At 42.2% G+C, this 19,877-nt stretch overlaps 1 protein-coding gene across 3 annotated transcripts in view; it reads left to right on the forward strand.

Moving 5' to 3' along the window:
• Positions 1-19,877, forward strand: part of ncm (pre-mRNA-splicing factor nucampholin) — a 97,921-nt gene that overhangs the window by 50,919 nt on the left and 27,125 nt on the right. For all 3 annotated transcript variants that reach the window (XM_075876883.1, XM_075876884.1, XM_075876885.1), the window contains 7 exons: positions 3,468-3,603; positions 5,279-5,382; positions 5,544-5,646; positions 5,760-5,822; positions 5,896-5,976; positions 7,408-7,553; positions 9,528-9,605. In XM_075876883.1, the coding sequence (XP_075732998.1) occupies positions 3,468-3,603; positions 5,279-5,382; positions 5,544-5,646; positions 5,760-5,822; positions 5,896-5,976; positions 7,408-7,553; positions 9,528-9,605 (711 nt within the window). The remainder of the gene's footprint in view (positions 1-3,467; positions 3,604-5,278; positions 5,383-5,543; positions 5,647-5,759; positions 5,823-5,895; positions 5,977-7,407; positions 7,554-9,527; positions 9,606-19,877) is intronic.

Consider the following 19,877-nt stretch of genomic DNA (forward strand, 5'->3'; position numbering starts at 1 on the left):
ACACAATCTCCCCAATGCTATTTACCGCGTGCTTACAGGAGGTTTTCAGAAGCCTAGAATGGGAACAGTTAGGGATAAGAATTAATGGAGAATACCTTAGTAACCTGCGCTTCGCCAATGACATTGCATTGCTGAGTAACTCAGGGGACGAATTGCAACTCATGATTACGGAGTTAGACAAGGAGAGCAGAAAGGTGGGTCTTAAAATTAATCTGCAGAAAACGAAAGTAATGTACAACAACCTCGGAAAGGAGCAGCGCTTCGAGATAGGTAATAGTGCACTTGAAGTTGTAAAAGACTATGTCTACTTAGGGCAGGTAATAACCGCAGAGCCTAACCACGAGATTGAAGTAACTAGAAGAATAAAAATGGGGTGGAGCACATTCGGCAAGCACTCTCAAATTATGACAGGTAGATTGCCACTTTCCCTCAAGAGGAAAGTATATAACAGCTGTATCTTGCCGGTACTTAGCTACGGAGCAGAAACCTGGAGACTTACATAGAGGGTTCAGCTTAAATTGAGGACGACGCAGCGAGCAATGGAAAGAAAAATGGTAGGTGTAACCTTAAGAGACAAGAAGAGAGCAGAGTGGATTAGGGGACAAACGGGGGTTAAGGATATCATAGTTGAAATAACGAAGAGGAAATGGACATGGGCCGGGCATGTAGCGCGTAGACAGGATAACCGCTGGTCATTAAGGGTAACTAACTGGATTCCCAGAGAAGGGAAGCGGGTTAGGGGGAGACACAAGGTTAGGTGGGCAGGTGAGATTTAGAAGTTTGCGGGTATAAATTGGCAGCAGCAAGCACAGGACCGGGTTAACTGGCGGAACATGGTAGAGGCCTTTGTCCTGCAGTGGACATAGTCAGGCTGATGAATTAAAGTTCCTAGGCCGGCTTGTTAGCCCTGATGGTATACGGCCAGACCCAGGCAAAACATTGGCTGTTGCAGATTTTCCACCACCTGCCAACAAACGTAATGTGCGTCGATTTTTAGGCCTCTGCGCGTACTACAGACGCTTTGTGTGAAATTTCGCAAACATTTTCGAACCCCTTACTCGTCTGACAAAAGAAGATGGTCCCTTCGTGTGGGGCCCTGAGCAAACACGCGCTTTCTCCTAGCTCCAGCAGCGTCTCCAGTCTGAGCCCTTGCTCGGACACTACGACGAATATGCCGACACCGAACTACACACAGACGCCAGTAACATCGGCCTTGGTGCAGTCCTCGTCCAGTGGCAAGGCGGCGTCGAACGCCATATTGCTTATGCGAGCAGGATTTTATCATCTGTGGAGGCGAATTACACAATCACTGAAAAGGAGTGCCTAGCTGTTGTCTGGGCAATAGCTAAATTCAGACCGTACCTGTATGGTCGCCCGTTCAGAGTTGTTACCGATCATCATGCGCTCTGCTGGTTGGCGAACCTTAAAGACCCTTCTGGACGTCTGGCCAGGTGGAGCTTACGCGTCCAGGAGTTCAATTTTACAGTCATGTACAAGTCTGGCCGGAAGCATACTGACGCGGACTGCCTTTCCCGAGCTCATCTTAAGACAGCATCAAGTGATCACGATCTCGACGGCCGTTTTCTCTGCGCCGTTAGTGTACCCGACTTGGCTGAACAGCAGAAGAACGATTCCGAGCTTCGACAATTAATCGAATATCTCGAAGGCCGTACGCCGCATCCACCACCAGCATTCGCAGAAATATCCTCTATAAAAAAAACTTCGACCCTAACGCGACTGAGTACCTGCTCGTCGTCCCGCCAGCGTTACGAGCCGATGTCTTGTCCGTCTGTCACGATGAGCATTCCTCAGGCCACTTAGGATTGACACGTACCTTGGCCCGGATTCGCCAACTCTATTACTGGCCTAAGCTCAATCGAGACGTGAAGCATATATGTGAAGACGTGTCACGATAGCCAGCGCCGCAAAGCACCACATCAGCGCCCAGCCGGCTTTTTGAAGCCCGTCACTCCTCCGACACAACCGTTCCAACTAATTGGCATGGATCTACTTGGACCTTTTCCCAAGTCTCGTGACGGCAACCGCTGGATTGTAGTCGCTACTGATTACATGACGCGCTACTGCGAAACGAAGGCATTACAACGTGGGGCCGCCATTGAGACTGCCCACTTTCTTATGAAGAACATTGTCCTCCGACATGGAGCACCAGCAGTTGTCATAACTGATCGTGGCATAGCTTTCGTGGCATACAAGACGTCATGCAGCTTAGCGGCACAGTACATTGAAAAACTACTGCATACCACCCAAAAAGCAACGGCCTTACAGAGCGACTAAACAAGACGATCGCCGACATGCTATCTATGTACGTTGACCAAGACCACAAAAACTGGGATGACATCCTCCCTTACGTCACGTTCGCTTACAATACCGCTGTGCAAGAAACAACTGGATTCACACCATTCCGGTTGCTTCACGGCAGGGAGGTCACTACAATGCTGGAGGCCATGCTTCTACCAGACAGACGCCAGATTAGTGTCAAGACGAACGAATTTATCAGACTGGCAGACGCAGCTCGTAAGCTTGCAGTCGAACGAATCCACAAGCAACAATGCATCGACTCGCTGCGGTACAACGCTCGTCGTCGCAATGTCTCTTACCAACCCGGAGAACGAGTATGGTTGTGGACTTCTATTCGACAGCAGGGCCGATCGGAAAAGTTGTTACGCCGCTTTTTTGGTCCCTATAGAGTTTTCCGTCGTCTCAGCAAAGTAAACTATGAAGTTCTTGACGAGGACATGGCTCGTAAATCCCGCCGTTCACAACAGCCACACGTCGTCCATGTTTCGAGGATGAAACTATTTTACCAACGCTGACTCTTCGTCAAACTTCCTTGAGTAGACTTACAGTAATTGTGAACACCTCCTTGTGTACTGCTTATCGTATGTCTTTTCTTTTCCTCTGGTAATTATGTTGTGACATCGGGACGATGTTCTTTGGGAAGGAGTGAATTCCACTAGTACAAGTTCTGAAAGTATTATTTCCATAGATGCTGGCAGGCTTGTATGTGCCGCTGTTCAGAAGAGGACGAAGATGTGCGCGCAGAGAAAAAACGAAAAAGTCGTATTGCCGTTGTTCGAATCAGTTTGACGTCCTTGTGTGCCATCATCTACAGGTTACAGTTACGGTGTAACGGGACAATATATATATATATATATATATATATATATATATATATATATATATATAGAGAGAGAGAGAGAGAGAGAGAGAGAGAGATCAGTGTAAACCATTGTCAGTGCATCCCGCTGGCAAGAGCCTTTCTTGACATTATGGCTTGTGGCAGCAACAATATCTACTCTATGCAGCGGACACAAAACTTGGCGGCAAGGTGCATAGCTGCTTAGACTAATGTCTGGTTCTATCCGCTTTTAAACTCGTAATATTATTTTTATTCTATGTTAGTTTTTTAAACTGTATATGCACTTTAAAATTTTTTTTTTTACCAGGCACATGAAGTATTGGCCCTGGAAATCTTGACACTCCTCCTTGGAAACTCAACCGATGACTCTGTGGAAGTGGCCGTGGCATTTCTAAAGGAGTGCGGCATGAAACTGACTGAGCTGACGCCAAAAGGAGTTCATGGTCAGCTATTAAACTCCATAAAATTTTAGCTGGCACTCACCTTGTTTAGACATTGTGCACAAACATTCGTGTTGCATACCTGAAATAGTAACAATTGTGTCTGCAAAATGTTGTAGCAATTTGTGTGATTGAGATACCTGTAAATTGAAATGAAAGCTTGTGTGTCCTCAGAGGAATCACTCTTCTTGCTAGCAGAGATTTCACACTTGTGAATGTCACATGAGTAGCTGCTTCTGTGTAAAAATGACTAACATGACCTGAGAGAACTTGTGCAACACAAACAAATGTCTAACTCATGAAACCTAATCTCTGTAAATACACAACACACTGAGGGAACAAAATAAAACTGGGGTAGGTTAGGAAGAGACAGTGATTGAGACGTTACTTTCATGTTTTTGATCAGTTGTTATGCTTGGAAGGAATCTTGTGTATAGGCGCTGTTTCAAGCAGTGGATGATAGTCTGTGTGGCTGTTCCCATCGACCACTTGTCTGAAACATACGAAGAATGTTCAAATGAAAAGGTACAAGATGTTGTAATAACATGACTATGAATATAGATGCATATGCTGCTGTGGAAGAATCTATCAAGACATCTAAGGATGCGATTGATGTCCCCGCCATTCATCAGAGCACGCGGAGGCGCATGAATGCGTAGGAGGGAGCAAAGGTTCTTATAAAAGGTGCCGTCCAATCGACACAGTAGAGCGTGTGAGGACAGAATGTCGTTCACATTGCAAAGTTTGATGATAAAGGAGTAGCAATGCGTTATCATATTTCTGTAAGTGGAAGGTGTTAAACCAGCGACCAATCATTGCCTGCAATTTCATGTGGTGGTCCAGTGTTGTGGAGTTACCACTACGGGATTGGAATGATTCTGCAACGATTTCACATTTTCGCGACCCCTGGATTGGAGTGGGAATGGAATGGGGACAATGCTTGGAGGAATGGAACGGGAATGAAATTAGCACATTTTGCCTGGAATGGAATGGGAATGGAATCACACATTTTTCCGAAAATAGAGCGCGTTTTCATGTACATGCTGTGTTCAAACTTTAAGCATAGCCTCGAATTGAACAATACAGCAGCATTTTTCAAATGGCTTGGCTGATTACAAGCACGGCACATGTATAAATAACGCACCTACTACAACATGTCCTTATTTAACTACAACAGTCCTTATTTGTACATAATTATTTAACCAGTGTGGCACAAGGTACTGGAAAGCTGTCACACTTACCCGATGCACGCTTGACACTGGCACATGCGGTGCATCCGTTATGGGCCGAAAGGGGGCTTTGAGTGTACTTTCAAAGTTCTGGTCTCGACGAGATTGTAATTCTGACAATTCAAGTGCTGCAACAAAACAGGAAAATTGAGTCCGGGCTCCGTTTGTAGTCTTTACGTGGTGCACGCGGCTGTAATACTTGGACGAGCTGTACATAGTCATGTCTGCTTTCATCAGTATCTGATTTTTCAACAAGCCAAAGGGGGCATCTGACCCTTTAAGTAGTGTGTAGAACTTTGAACATTCACCTTTATCTTATTACAGGATTTGTCTATGTGCATGTTACTTTCCACCATTTTGAAGAAAATAACATCATGCAAAGCATGTTGTGATTTCATCAGAGGAGCATGTTCATTGCTGACATTGTGCTTTTTTCTCCCTCTTTTCAGCTATATTTGAACGTTTGAGAAGCATTCTTCATGAGGCCAGTTTGGACAAACGAGTGCAGTACATGATTGAAGTTATGTTTGCTATACGCAAAGATGGATTTTCTGTGAGTGTTGTCATTCTTGTTTTTTGTTCACTTTGCATATGGCAAAGTACATGGGATAAACTTATGCTGCTCTAAATTAACAGTTATCTTGTGGTGTGTTCATGAATTTTTTTTACTTAATGAAACTCTTCATGCTTATATTATTGCTGCTGCTCCACCAGGCCCATCCCAGTGTTGTGAAGGAGCTTGAATTGGTTGAAGAGGAGAGTCAATACACCCACTTATTGGCTTTGGATGATACATTGGACGGGGAAGATATGTTGAGTATGTAGGCTTGCAATCACATTTGTGCTAATAATAAAATATAAATAGAATATGCTCATTACATTGTGCTCCTCTCTTTGTTGTTCACTTCCTTCGTCTATATCTCTCTTTAGATGTATTCAAGTTCGATCCGGAGTTCATTGAAAACGAAGAGAGATATGCAGAGATCGCAAAAGGTATATATATCCATATATATAAATATGCAGAAATAAGCTTGTTGTGCCCTTGCTTATCACTTTTGTTTTACAGATATATTGGGCAGCGATGACGAAGATGAAGGTTCTGGAGGTGAAGATTCTAATGATGAGGAGGAGGAGGAAGAAGAACAAGGTGAGCCTAGTGTACTGATGCTGTTGCGCTGTACTGAATCATTTAATGGACAGTGGGGCATATCATGCTCACTTGTCAGAGCAACTTTTCTGAACGTTGACAAGCTATAACTGTGTAACTTATTTGATTAGTGTTGTTTTTATACCAATAAGGCAGGCAGCATGCACTGATTCATTACTAATAAAATAAAACCCACTTGAGATAAGTTTTGGGGGGACTAAAGTAGAATTGCAGTAATACAATCACAGTCCATGTGAATGTCAGAGTGATGGCAATTCTTCCATGGTCCGGGCCAAGGCCCATAGTTACACAATATGCTAGAGCACGGTTGTTGCAAACAGATGTGCTACTCTTTAATGTTTTATATGAATGCACTGTTACCCGTTGACACAAGCAGGTGTGTCGCCCGTGTAGCCATGGCAGTCATGGCAGTCATGTGCCAGTGTGGAGAACTGAAGTTTGGGAATGCATGTAGATCTCCGTTTTGGCTAGTTGTGGGCATCACCCATCGAAAGTGCCCTATAACTCACAAGAGTGGAAGCTTGGGCTAGTTGGTGCGCAGTCAGTTTTGCAAGTTTTTTTCAGCATGCGAACATAGGAAAAAAGGGACAGAGCAGACAGAAAGTGCGCTGTTTTTTTTTTTTTCAGCTTCCAACTAGTTAGTTGGAATATATATGCCTAAAAAAAGGATGATTACAGAACATGAACGTAAAATACAAGCCTAAAAAAAAACAGTCCTCTTACTGTTTACCCTGTCCCTTTTTTCCTTTGTTCCAGCACTAAAAAGAACTTGCAAATATGCCCCATAACATCCATGATTGTGAACGTTAAAATTGGATGCCCTATATGCCCTCGTGTGCCTGCGCTTGTAGCTTACAAATACTACTCACTTCGCACTTTTTCATTTTTCCTCAAGACACTGATATGGGCTGCTGAGCTTGAGGCTTCACTGTTATTCTGCATTTACTCCTGCTTGCCTCACTCAAGCAAGCCGTCTCTCTCAATTGTGCATTCTACAGGGGTGCAACAGCTGCTCCAATTGCGCCAATTTGTTACAATTCCCCATTTTTGCACTGAGCTGCACTAAAACCATGAAATTTGCTGAAATAGGGCCACGCTGCCCCAAAATGCCTGAACAGCCTGTACTTCAAACGGGCGTTATAAAATGTAGGCTGAATATTGCACCAATATATTCAGGAATCTGCATGCCCAATTTATATTGAAGCAGTAAAAATAACAACAAATCGGCTTCATTTTCTTATCACGACCCCTGTAAAGGAGTATTTTGCATGCATATATTTCAGAAAATTAATGGCAACTGTGAGATCCTGGGATCTCTGCAATCATGGAATTCAGGTGCATTCAAAACATCGTGTTCAACGTTTTGGTTTGCTTTAAACCCAGGGTATTTGTTCTATGTCTGTTTTTCAGCTGGAGAGAATGGTGAGATAATAGACAACACTGAGACTAACCTGGTGGCACTCAGACGGACCATTTATTTGACAATTCAGTCGAGCCTTAACTTTGAGGAATGTGCTCACAAGTTGCTGAAGCTCGAGCTCAAACCTGGACAAGTGGTGAGGCTCTTCTACTGGTACAGGATAGTAATGTGGCTGATTTGCTGTTCTGTTTGTGCATTCACTGAAGGGTGTGTGTGATTTTTTTTTTTTTTTTGCCTTGCAAAGATATGGTGAATGGAAACATGCAGTTAAAATGCAAGAACTTTAAATGAGACAAAATCTCGCATACCTTTTAACAAAAGACCCATGCTTTCTGTGTTTTATGTAATGTAATCATAACATTTCACATTACTGAGGGGAACAGCGCAACAAACGGAACGGAGAAAGATTGAACACACGACACAAGCACTGACGAACAACTGTGTGTAAATTTATTACACCGGGAAATATATAGCTGAAAACGAACAAAATCATCACGTGCACATGAGAGTGAAAGACAAAAAAGAATCTGCCACGAGTCGAAAAGTACAAGTTAACTATTCAAAAACATTATCTCTTTTTCCAGGAGGGTGAGTAATGGCTCACTGACGCACATGTTCCTTTTCGTCTTGATGTGAAAAGCCTCGTTAATTTCACGCTTTGTCTTGTTACGATACCTTGAGAGTATTTTGCATTCATAAAAGAACGGGGCGCAGCCGCACAAGGAGCGATCGGCTGCCAAGGTGCTGCTTGTTGAAGTCCCGAGATTATTTGCGTGCTCTATCAGGCAGTCGTTCAAACAGCGACCGGTGTGTCCAGTATAGGACCGACCACAGGGCAACGGAATGTCATACACTACGTTGCTCACACACTCAACGTACTGCGTCCTGTGTTTTTTGATGCACGCATGCGCCTTGGGATTGTCATCTATCACTATTTGCAAAGGCGCCCAGGTCGAGCGACTGAAACGTGCCGGCTACCCGACTGAACTGCTCAGTGCCTTTGCGACAATTCTACTGAGTGAGCTCTCGAAACATGGCTCCAGGACATGCCCAACGCAGGAAAGACAGAAAATTTCTGTCATCCCTTACGTACACGATGTGAGGCATGCACTCAAGATGTTTGTTGGCAAGGCAGGCGTGAGACTCGTTTTCTCGGCTCCTCGTTAACTCGGCCGACTTAAGGCTGTGGCATCAGAGCAGAGTGGGAAAGATTACTGGAGCAACTTGCCACTATGCAAGAGGACTGACATGACATGCATATTCATATATAAATAATAAATACATAATCTCGTCTACTAATAGATTAATATGCCTTGTGGCCAACCACCTCCTTAATGGCATACCAAGATTTATTCTTTATAAACAAAGTTATAAAATTTGTGTTGGTTTTTATATTTGTGATTTTTAATTATAGTTATTTTATAATTATTATAATTAATTTTTATGAGAGTATGATGAGCACAATTGCTCTCTATATATGAAAGAAGAAAAAAAACGTGCAGTGCCCTAGTAAATATAACAAAACTTTTTTTTCTTTTTCTTTGTTGCATTTGCTGTTTACCTGCCTGACCTTGTGCAATCCGTAGTAACGTGTTGATTAGGTGCAGCCCCGCCGCGGTGGTCTAGTGGCTAAGGTACTCGGCTGCTGACCCGCAGGGCGTGGGTTCGAATCCCGGCTGCGGCGGCTGCATTTCCGATGGAGGCGGAAATGTTGGAGGCCCGTGTACTCAGATTTGGGTGCACATTAAAGAACCCCAGGTGGTCTAAATTTCCGGAGCCCTCCACTACGGCGTCTCTCATAATCATATAGTGGTTTTGGGACGTTAAACCCCACATATCAATCAGTTGATTAGGTGCATAAATGCAATATAATAAAATTTAGCATCCTGTTTTAAAGAATTTTTTATTATTCCATGGTTATCAATGGCAGGGCATATTAACCTCATATAACTTGGGCAATAAAAACCCTGCATTGTCCTAGGATTACTTTTAATAATCCTAAGCTAATTAGCAAGCCTACTTGGGCTGTCCAAGTTGTGTATTAGAATAAAGATGGTATGTTTGTGTCTTTTCTTTAATGAATAATCATGCTTTTCTTCTGCTGTTTCAGGGGGAAATGTGCCATATGATTCTTGACTGCTGTGCTCAGCAGCGCACATACGAGAAGTTTTTTGGACTGTTGGCTCAGGTATGTATTTTACTCGGCATGTGGGGGCCCTAAATTTTTGTCATTCTTTACAAGTATGGCTACATTTATTTTCACGTTAAAACCTTGCAAAAGAAAATTGTAAAAAAATCTTTTAAAGCTTCATTCAAACAAGCAGAATACAGGGTGTGCCAGCTCTGTGCTCCAGTACACTTTGAATGGCATCAAATAAAATTTTGTTTAACAAGAGAGACCTTACACACTGCCCTGTGCAATTTGTCAACAACTGATTGAGTTTTGTTTGCATAAGAAGACTTGAGTTTTACTAGTCAATACTAGGTGTGCATGAATATTCGAAATTCTGAATATTTTTCAAATCGGTGCTTGCTATTTTATTCAATTCGCACTGGAATTTTACTATTCGAACTTCCCAAAGACAAATGCTACAGTCACCGTTTGATTGATATGATATGTGGGGTTTAACGTCCCAAAACCACCATATGATTATGAAAGACGCCGCAGTGGGGGGCTCCGGAAATTTCGACCACCTGGGGTCCTTTAAAAGGTGGACCCAAATTTAGCACACGGGCCTACAGCATTTTCGCCTCCATTTAAAATGCAGCTGCCGCAGCCGGGCTTCGATCCCGCAACCTGCGGGTCAGCAGCAGAGTACCCTAGCCACTAGACCACTGCAGCAGAGCAGTCGCCGATTGATTGGGAGTGACCCCTTCAGTTTTTAAATATGCATCGACTCATTACTCTCGAATTGCGGCAAAGCTCCACTACAGTAGCAAAAGTATCGACTCAAGAAAACATTGACTCCAATGTGGAGATGATAGTTGTGGTAGAGGTTCGGCTCAAATAATGCTGTTTAGGGCCTGGAATTGGGCAGGAAGTCTAAAAAATTGGGTGGCAAATGTTTTTGGCATCCAAAGTTTCAGTTGTTATACATATATTGATGTTTATGAGGGAGATTTGGAACTTCAGACTTTGAGGAATCACACCCTTGTTCGCCACATCAGTTGGGCTTCCACAGAAGTTGAAAGAGGATGAGAGGTTGAGAAAATAGCATGTTTGTCTTTCACGTGTGAACTGTTGTCGGCAACACATGGGCTGCCCTCGAATCAACTTTTTGCCACACATCATATAGTTTTTGATAAGACAACTGTGAAACACACTCTGCCAGTCCTTAATCAATTTGGCCAGAACAAACATTTTCATGCTGTTGTCTTATAAGATAATGCTTGGGAATCCTCTGCAACTTTTCTTTCTGCAATTTTGCTTCGAATATAAATGATAATATCTGGGGTTGAGAGATCCCAAAACCCCAATAAGATTATGAGAGACACCATAGTGGGGGGGGCTTTGGAAATTTCGACCACCAAGGGATCTTTGACATGCATCTAAGTCTAAATACATTGGCCTCAGACATTTTCAGCTCCATGAAAAATGCAGCCGCCACAGCCGGAATTCGATACTGTGGCTTTCGGGTTAGCAGTAGAGCACCATAATCATTAGACCACCGCAGCAGGATTTCGCTTCGAGGTATTAGATATTCCATCTAAAAAGATTAGACTCGATTTGCACTCACACTTCAGTATTCAAATTTGCTTCACACCCAGAATTTCACTGTTTGCGCAGCTCTACTCAATGCACAAAGAATTATTGCAGTAATATAGTTTTCTATGCTTTGTGGTCTGTGTACTTCACTGCAGTAGTATCAACTGAAAGCACGCTTCTGTACTGACCGCACTAACTGCACAGTGTTCAGATTGGTTCGAAATGTTTCTCGGGCTGTGTGTGTTGTCAATAAGAGAAGGAAGCTTACCTTGGCTCCATGGTGTTTGCAATTGCAGCATGCTATGTATTGCTTACAAAGCAAGGCCGTTGCCATTGTAGTATCATGTTGCTTGTAATAGGAATTCATTTATAACGAAGCAATAATGAAAACTAACAGACAGTAATGCGAAGGAAAGTATAGAAGATTTTAGAAGTAACTAATGTAAGTGTGAAGAAAGAAAAGTGGGTGAATAGATAACTTTCTGCTGGCAGGGACTGAACCTGCAACCTTAAAATAACACATTCTGTGCTCTGCTACTGAGCTACAGCAGCAGTCATCCCTCCATCCACTTTATAGGGTATATATGTGCATTAAACATGGGAGCGTCAGTCATCGCCGCCACTAGCCATCATGGCAAGTTATCTTTTCATCCACCTTTCTTTCTTCACATTTACATTACAATTATTTCTATTAACATCCCCTGTACTTTCCTTGACATCATTGTCAATCTGTCCTTATTATTGTTTCTTAAAAAAAAAACGAGCATTTTAATTTACATTTCTTTCCTACGATACAGCAAATTGTAGCATGCGACATGCTTCACATGACAGCCATGCATGGGGCTTTGTGGATCGCTGCTCAGGGATTTTATTTTTTCATGATGCAGAGACCAGCACAGCACTTCAGTCCTGCTACTGCAGCCTGCCACGGTGGCCTTGTGGCTAAGGCACTCTGCTGCTGACCCGCAGGTCGCGGTATCGAATCTCGGCCACAGCAGTAGCATTTTCGAGGGAGGCAAAAATGCTTGAGGCTCGTGTGCATAGATTTAGGGGCATGTTAAACACTTTTAACCCCAGGTGGTCGAACTTTCCGTAGCCCTTCATTACAGCATCTCTCGTAATCATATGGTGGTTCTCACATGTTAACCCCAACAATTATTATTATTATTATTATTAGCATGCTACTGGCATTTTACCTGATCACTCCAGAATGAGGCAACTTGAAAATTACACTAATAGGAGGCATGCAAAAATAGTAACAAAAAACAGTCGACTCTTGTTAACTAAAATTCGAAAGGACCTCTGAATTTTGTTTGAATTATCAAGAAGTTTGAATTAAAAGAAGTTTTCAGATAGATGACTCTGGGTGAGGTGACACAACACATTATGATTAGGCATTGATTTTATCACATTTAAAAAATTTTCAAGTGTTTTTAAGCCCTTACTGATCGCATTGATCAGAAAGCAGAGGTGTAAAGCCCACAAGTTTGTTGGCCATTTACTGCTGATCAGACCTTTTAAAGAAATCGTGAATTGCCAACTGCTTAATTGCTATAAGTATGTGCCTTCAGCACAGAGCTGTCTTTACTAGTTGAGAAGCATCATGGTGTACCATGCATTTGGTTCATTTCATACATTCGTTTACTTGCCAAGCCTTTTTTCTTGAAGGCCTCAGGTGCTTGTTTTTCATTTTTATACGGTTAGGATTATATAAGCACACAAATTTTTAAATTGTAATGGGAAAGCAGCTGATATTTCCTGGTAAGGACCTGCAAAAAGTATGAATTAACTGAATGATGGAGTATGAATTGAGAGGCTTTTAAATACATTGAAAGAATAGAGAGCCAACCAAAAAATTGAATTTTGTTTGAATTAACTGAAATTATAAATTATCAGAGTTTGATTTAACGCGAGTTTACTGTGTACAGCTGCTGGCCCCTACAATCAACGCAGAAAAATGGCAGCATCCCCAAATGTGATTGATAATAGAACACAGGCTGCTGGCCTCTACAATCAATGCAGAAAGAGGGCAGCATCCCGAATGGGATTGATAATAGAACGCAGGCTATGCTTGTCCGGAACAGTTGCTAGTAAACTTTTTTTGGGGTCACTTTCATTCATAACTGAACCTACAATAGTTTATTTTATATAAGTATCAGGCAGTTTTAAGTTATTAATACTTTGCAAAGAGATCAGTTAAATGTTGGTATAACACCTCATTTCAATGAAATTGTTAGTGTAATGAACAATTTTCATATTAGAGTTGAAGCTCCATTTAGTACTTTTTTATATGTGAAGTAGTCTTGTGCTGCAGTTTTGACTTAACAAAATCTTTCATTGCACACACGTGTAGCCCCCCCCTATGGCAAGTAAAAAATTGTAAATATCCTGCAGGAGAGAAAGATGTTCACAGATGATCTTTCGCATGAAAACATTGCAATTGGGTGTCGGAAAACATTGTCCAGCGAGCTAACTTCACACAATGCCATACTTTAAGCATGTAAAAGTTATTTTGGCCTCTCACTTCACAATGTGGCAGAAGTGCGCTGTGCCAACCGACCTGTGGTTATGATATTGCCATGATGCCTATACAAATCGCATTGAAAGTGCACAAGGGCATGATAGCAGACACAGACATACTCATGAGTACAAAATTATCTGACTGCCCTGGCATGCATCTTCAACTCTTCTTGGCGACTGTGTGTAGTCCTGCTTTTATTAAGCTCACTGCACACTTTTACCCCTTAGGGTTTTTTTTTTTTTGCCAAATGCCACTCCACATGATTTATCTTTTTGTTGCATAAATTTATTGCTTAAGAGTGACTAATATTGTTGAGAAATAATTCCCCCAGATTTTTTTTGAGTAGCAATTAAGTAGTAATTAATTTTTCTATGGGTCTATAAATGCATTGCATACTTATGAATAATGTAACTAAGGAGGATAAAAACTCCTACTTTATAAATTATGAACATTGGACAGGGTCTAGAAAATCCAATCTGGAAAACCTAAAAAAGTCAGGGAATTAGGACTCTTCTGCAAAAGTCATGGAAAAGTCAAGGAATTTCTGAAAAACTTGGCCAGGTCATGGAAACTGACAGCAGTTCTGTGTGACCGTCACAAAAACTAGCATTACCATTGATCAAAGCTTTAAAAGTCGCTTTTTCAGCTGCAACTACAGTCAGCTGCTAGAAGGCGTTTGAAAAAAAAAAAAAGAGAGAGAGAGAGAGGGCGACAGTGCATAAATCATGCCTCTTAGTGTAAACGCAAAAGGATACACCGAACCATAGAACACAAAGTTTACCGACTTTTCAGCACACGATATGGGAGGGAGCCCATGTGCAGTCGTCTGTACAGCGTATGTACAGTCGTCTGTATCTGGATTCCAGGAGCAGGCACGATGCAAGCTTCTTTTAAATGCGGAGCATTTTATAGTCTCACCTATTCGCAAATCTGGCGTCGACTGTGGTGTCTACACCCCTACTGCGCATGCTCGAGTCTCACGTCTCATACCAACCAGCGCTGCCCCCCCCCCCTCCCTCTCTCGCCTTGCAAGGCGGACACAGGCAGCGTCTGCTAGTAAAAGCTGACTGCTCGCGCTGCACAACTGTTCACTGACTACCCCTTATATGTAGGCACTGAATCGGGTGTTCGGAATTCAGTCCAAGGCAGCTTTACTTGGCTTTCACTTGACTTGACGCTTTGCTTCACTCAAGTAGATGCGATGGAAGCAACAGTACCTTCAACCAGTAATGGGGACAACCCAACAGTGTCCCACCACTCGTTGAAGGCAATGCTTCTCCTTAATTAAATACATAGGAATAATAGGCTTTTTTTACACACCCTTGTCACAGTGATGTACCGTGTATTCCTGATAATGTCTTTGAACCTATGCCGGAGCTGATGGTAACACATGGTGGTATACTTAAGTTGCTTGAAAAAATAAAGGCTTTTTCTGCAAATTGCCCTGTCGGTATACCCTCTTATGTGTTAAAGGCTTACTCTGATGTAATTGCCCACTGCCTTGTTATAATCTCTGAGAAATCATTGCGTACTTCTTGTTTACCTAGCGAATGGAAAGTCGGGAATGTGGTTCTGATACATAAGGGTGGCCCCAAAAAAATATTGTCTCCAACCACAGGCCGATCTCCCTAACAAGTGTGTGCAGCAAAACAATGGAGCACATAGTTTACAGTGTCGTAATAAAACATCGAGAAAGTAACAATTTTTTTACCGAATCTCAGCATGGATTTCGGTCTGGTCTTTCATGTTCAACACAGCTCATCGAATTCAGTCATGATCTTTTTTGCTCATTCAACCTTGGGGTGCAGACGGACTGCATATTCCTAGATTTTCAGAAAGCGTTTGATTCTGTGCCTCATGTTCTGCTGTTACATAAACTCTCATCCCTTGGTATCACTCCTGCATTGCTTGATTGGATCAGGTGTTATCTACAAGACCGGATGCAACGTGTCGTAATTAATGGTTCTCAATCTGAATATGTTGCTGTTATTTCGGCAGTTCCACAGGGATCTGTGTTAGGACCTTTGCTGTTCCTAGGGTACATCAACGATATTGCTCAGGATGTGTCATGCAAAGTACGTCTCTATGCAGATGATTGTGTGATTTAGCACTGTATTAGATCCACCTCTGACCATCACTTCTTGCAATACGATTTAAACAGTATTATGCCCTGGTGTGATAAGTGGCATATAAGTCTGAACCCTAAAAAGTGCCAGTGCGTCTCCTTCACTCGTAAAAATGACCCGTACCTATTTCATTATACATTAGATGCCATCCAGCTAACGCAAGTAACTGAGTATAAATACCTAGGTGTTTACTTTTCATCAAATCTTACCTGGACCAAGCACGTTGAATATGTCACAGCGAGATCCTGCAGAATGTTAAACTTTGTTAAACGGAACTTCTGGTTAGCTCCTCCCAAAATCAGAGAAGTACTCTACTTTTCGTATGCCTGTGTAGCGTGGGACCCACAAACAAAAACTTTGTCTAATACTATGCTCAAGATTGTACAAAACCGCGCAGCTCGTTTTGTGACTAGCAACTATGACTTCAGTGTCAGTGTCACTGTGCTTAAAGATAGGTTAGGGTGGGATTTGTTTGTATCACGTAGGAAACGCTTGAGATTAGAAATGCTATTTAAAATATTTCATGGGTTCATCAAAATAGATAAGGAATCTTACCTTTCTCCTCCCTATCTTTTATCTAAGAGAACTGACCATCCCCTAAAATTGGGAGAAATTTTTTGCAGAACAAACATTTACAAATACTCCTTTTTTCCGCTCAAAATCTCACAGTGGAGTCTGCTTCCACAGGAGGTTGCAGACTGCCGCACTGAAACAACTTTCAAGGACATATTGCTACTGTCATAGCTGCATTTTTGTTATGATCTTTTTTTGTGTTCAGCTTTATTTTTGAATTGTTATTTTTGTGTAAGGGTATTTTACGTTGTGTATTTCCCCCCCTGCAATAATGCCCTCGGGTGCTGCAGGTATTTTTTAATAAATTAATACATGAAGATGAAATGACAGTTAAGCATTCACATACCTTACCCAATTATGCAACATTCATTCGATACCCCCACCACTCCGTGACACATTTACTCTAGTCTCTCCCCCCTCCCGTTGGAAGATGCGGATTTTTCCTTTGTCCAGAACACACGTTTTACAAGTTTATTTGGTGGTCTGCAGATTTCGCGTGTTGAGCGAGTGCAGTTGAGGCCATGCGTCATTTCGTGGCGTCATATTTATGTTGTTTAACTCTTTTCTTAAAATCACCAGTTTCACCGATGTACTGGTTGTCACAATTGTGGCAGCCTATGGCATAAACAGGACCAAGGAAATTTCTGCTCAGCAACTTGTCCTTCACATTGCACTACTCACGTCTCTAAATTTACACATGTTTGTCTAGGCTGCGATTTCGGCTTGGCTTTAAGGCCGTCTGGTTTGTCTAGGCTAGAACTGCCATCAGCAGAAGTTTGCCGAATTATTATTATTATTATTATTGTTATTATTATTATTATTATTATTGGTGATGCAACAGCAAACGTCCTTAGCTACACACTTATTGCTGGTAGCTTGTGTTTCAAGGGTAGCGCTTGTATAACCTCAGGTAAATTTCTCATTTCAGTTTCGTGAGATATTGTAAAAATATATCTGCAATTATTTTTTAACGTGACATCCACAGAAGATTACGTAAATCAAGGTAATGTGTTGACATCTGTGATTCATCTGTGGAATCAAAGTAGCTGCTGCACCTTGACAGATTCCTTCTTGCCACCACATATTCAAACATCGGCATGCCGTCCCCAGCTTTCATTGCAGCTGTCCGAAGACTTCCGAGGCACTTTAAATGTCAGAGCCCAAGTACATAAGATAGAAACATGCATGTGCTCATTGGAAAAAGATGGAAAAAAATTTGCAGTACAGCTCTGTTCTTGCAACATTGTCGTTATTTATTGTCAAGGCAAGGTACACAGAATACGCGAGTAGCAGTTTTTTTTTTCTTTCTGAAAAGTATATTTTAGAGGTGCGCAAATTAGGCAGGGATGCACATCAATAGTAAACACAGCAATTCATGTTGAATCAGATCTAATCTATTCCACATCCTAATAGTTGAGTCTGTAAATACAACAGTTCAGGTCGATCTAATTGAATGCAATCCACATCCTAAGAGGCATGGGCTACAGCCATTATAGTTACCTAGATTATGCTCCATTGGCAGAACTGGCCAGACTTCCGTGTCCTCATTTTACATGAATGCTGTGAGATGGCACCACTTCTACGTTTCCTAGCAGCTTTGACTGCAATGTCGGACTATCGCAAGCTCCTTCAAACTTTCATCTGCGGTTGCTTTTAACTTGCGTGTTTGCTTCCTGGTTCTTTCGAACATCAAACAGCCGACTTGCTCACTGCCTGGCTCAGGGGTTTCATTTTGGCGAGATCCAGATATACATATTTTTTCACATTCACCCCACGCGCTCGGAACATTCTGAGTGTGTCTGGTAATTATGTTTACTTATATGGAGCACCTGATGTTTTTTTTACGATTTGAGGGCTTGTTTCCAGTGCACCGAGTTTTCCATGCAGACGTGGCGGTCATGGAATTTGCTTTTAATCATCATGGAAAACCTGGAAAATTCGGGGAATTTCGAAATATCAAATTGGTAGACATCCTGATTGGAGGGAATATTTTTTTCGTGCTCAGTAAGGTAGCATGACAGACTTCTGTAAGCAATACCTCTTTGCAGACTGCTTGGTTCATGCTTGAAATCTCTACTTGCTGTGCAAGCTGAAGGTGAACGAGAAGGGAGACTGTCTCCCTTCTCGTTTTCCTTCAGCTTGCGCAGAAAGTCGAGAACCTGTTTGGCCAATATAAAAAAAATAGTTACCCTAATTTTTTAGGAGTCACTATTAAGTGTAAAAAAAAATTTTTTTTATGGGTATGAATGCATTGCTTACTCGTTATTGATACAACTAAGAAGGAGAAAAACACCTACTTTTGGAATGAATATGTTCTGCATGCTCGGTAAATGAGCACAACAGCTGAGACTTTTTTACCACTGAGAATAATCATGCCCCGCCAGTTTCTAAGATACTCTTGATTGGGTTCCAATTTCAAGCTGGTCCTTGCCTCGGCAGCTGAAATCTTATGAATCCAATTCCGATTTGGTATTTTAGCACTAGTTCAAATAGCATGAACCGCCGCTTGACTCACTCGCAGCAGAGGAGTCAAGCGGCGAGTGGGTGCTCAGGTTCGTATTGTTATCGCTTTCAGCATGTGCTAGGAAACCCTACTGTTATGCGCCCATCACACACACACACACACACACACACGCACACACACGCGCGCGCGCACACACACACACACACACACACACACACACACACACACACACACACACACACAAAAGATTAAAACTATTTCCAGTAGTCCTTAGTGCTATCGCAACTGAGAGGCTATTTGTAATTGATGGAAGATCACTATACAATTGTGCTCGCACAATTGAAGGAAGGCCAGACGACGCATCAGCTCTGCCGCTATTTTTCCTGTTGTAGTTTTAGGGCATTCCTTCGTATTGATGCCCAGCGCTATCACATGGATGTTAAACAGTTCGATATCTTTTTCATGTTCTTGGTTTTATTTCGGCTCTTGAGACAACCTGTCACGCTACAGCACTCTCTTCTTCAGCCTCTGCACTTCAAATGCTCACAAATAAAATGCAGGATTTTTCTAGAAACCTCCAAAGGGATACTGAAGAAAGTTTTTGCTGCCAAGATTTTGATAGAGACATAACTACAGGAAAATAGAGAATTTAATGTTTTCACAAACTACCTGTCTAGCGGCCGTGCCATGAACTAGAGGAGGCGGTGTTTGGTGACATCACAAATGCCTAAAGCGAGCAAGCCGACAATACCAGCCATCACCCGGGTCACTCAACTCGCTGGTCTACCCCTTAAGTTCCTAGAACCGGTATTAACAGCAGCGATAGCCAACAATGATTTTGGCTGGGGTAAAGCATCAGTGCTTTTGTGGAAGGGGGACAGTGGAATGAAAGGAGAGGTGGAGAAAAGGAAGAGGAGGACAGAAACATGTGCATCCTGCATGCACCTCTGTGAATGTGAACGACACGGCTTGCATTCGGGTGTAGCCTTAGCGCGCTGACAATCAATAGAAAATACAGCCAACTGTTAAAAAAATACAGGCAATTAACTCTGCTTATTGGAACAGTGCCA

Source organism: Rhipicephalus microplus, chromosome X (genome assembly GCF_043290135.1).
Source record: "Rhipicephalus microplus isolate Deutch F79 chromosome X, USDA_Rmic, whole genome shotgun sequence".
Lineage (NCBI taxonomy): Eukaryota > Metazoa > Arthropoda > Arachnida > Ixodida > Ixodidae > Rhipicephalus > Rhipicephalus microplus.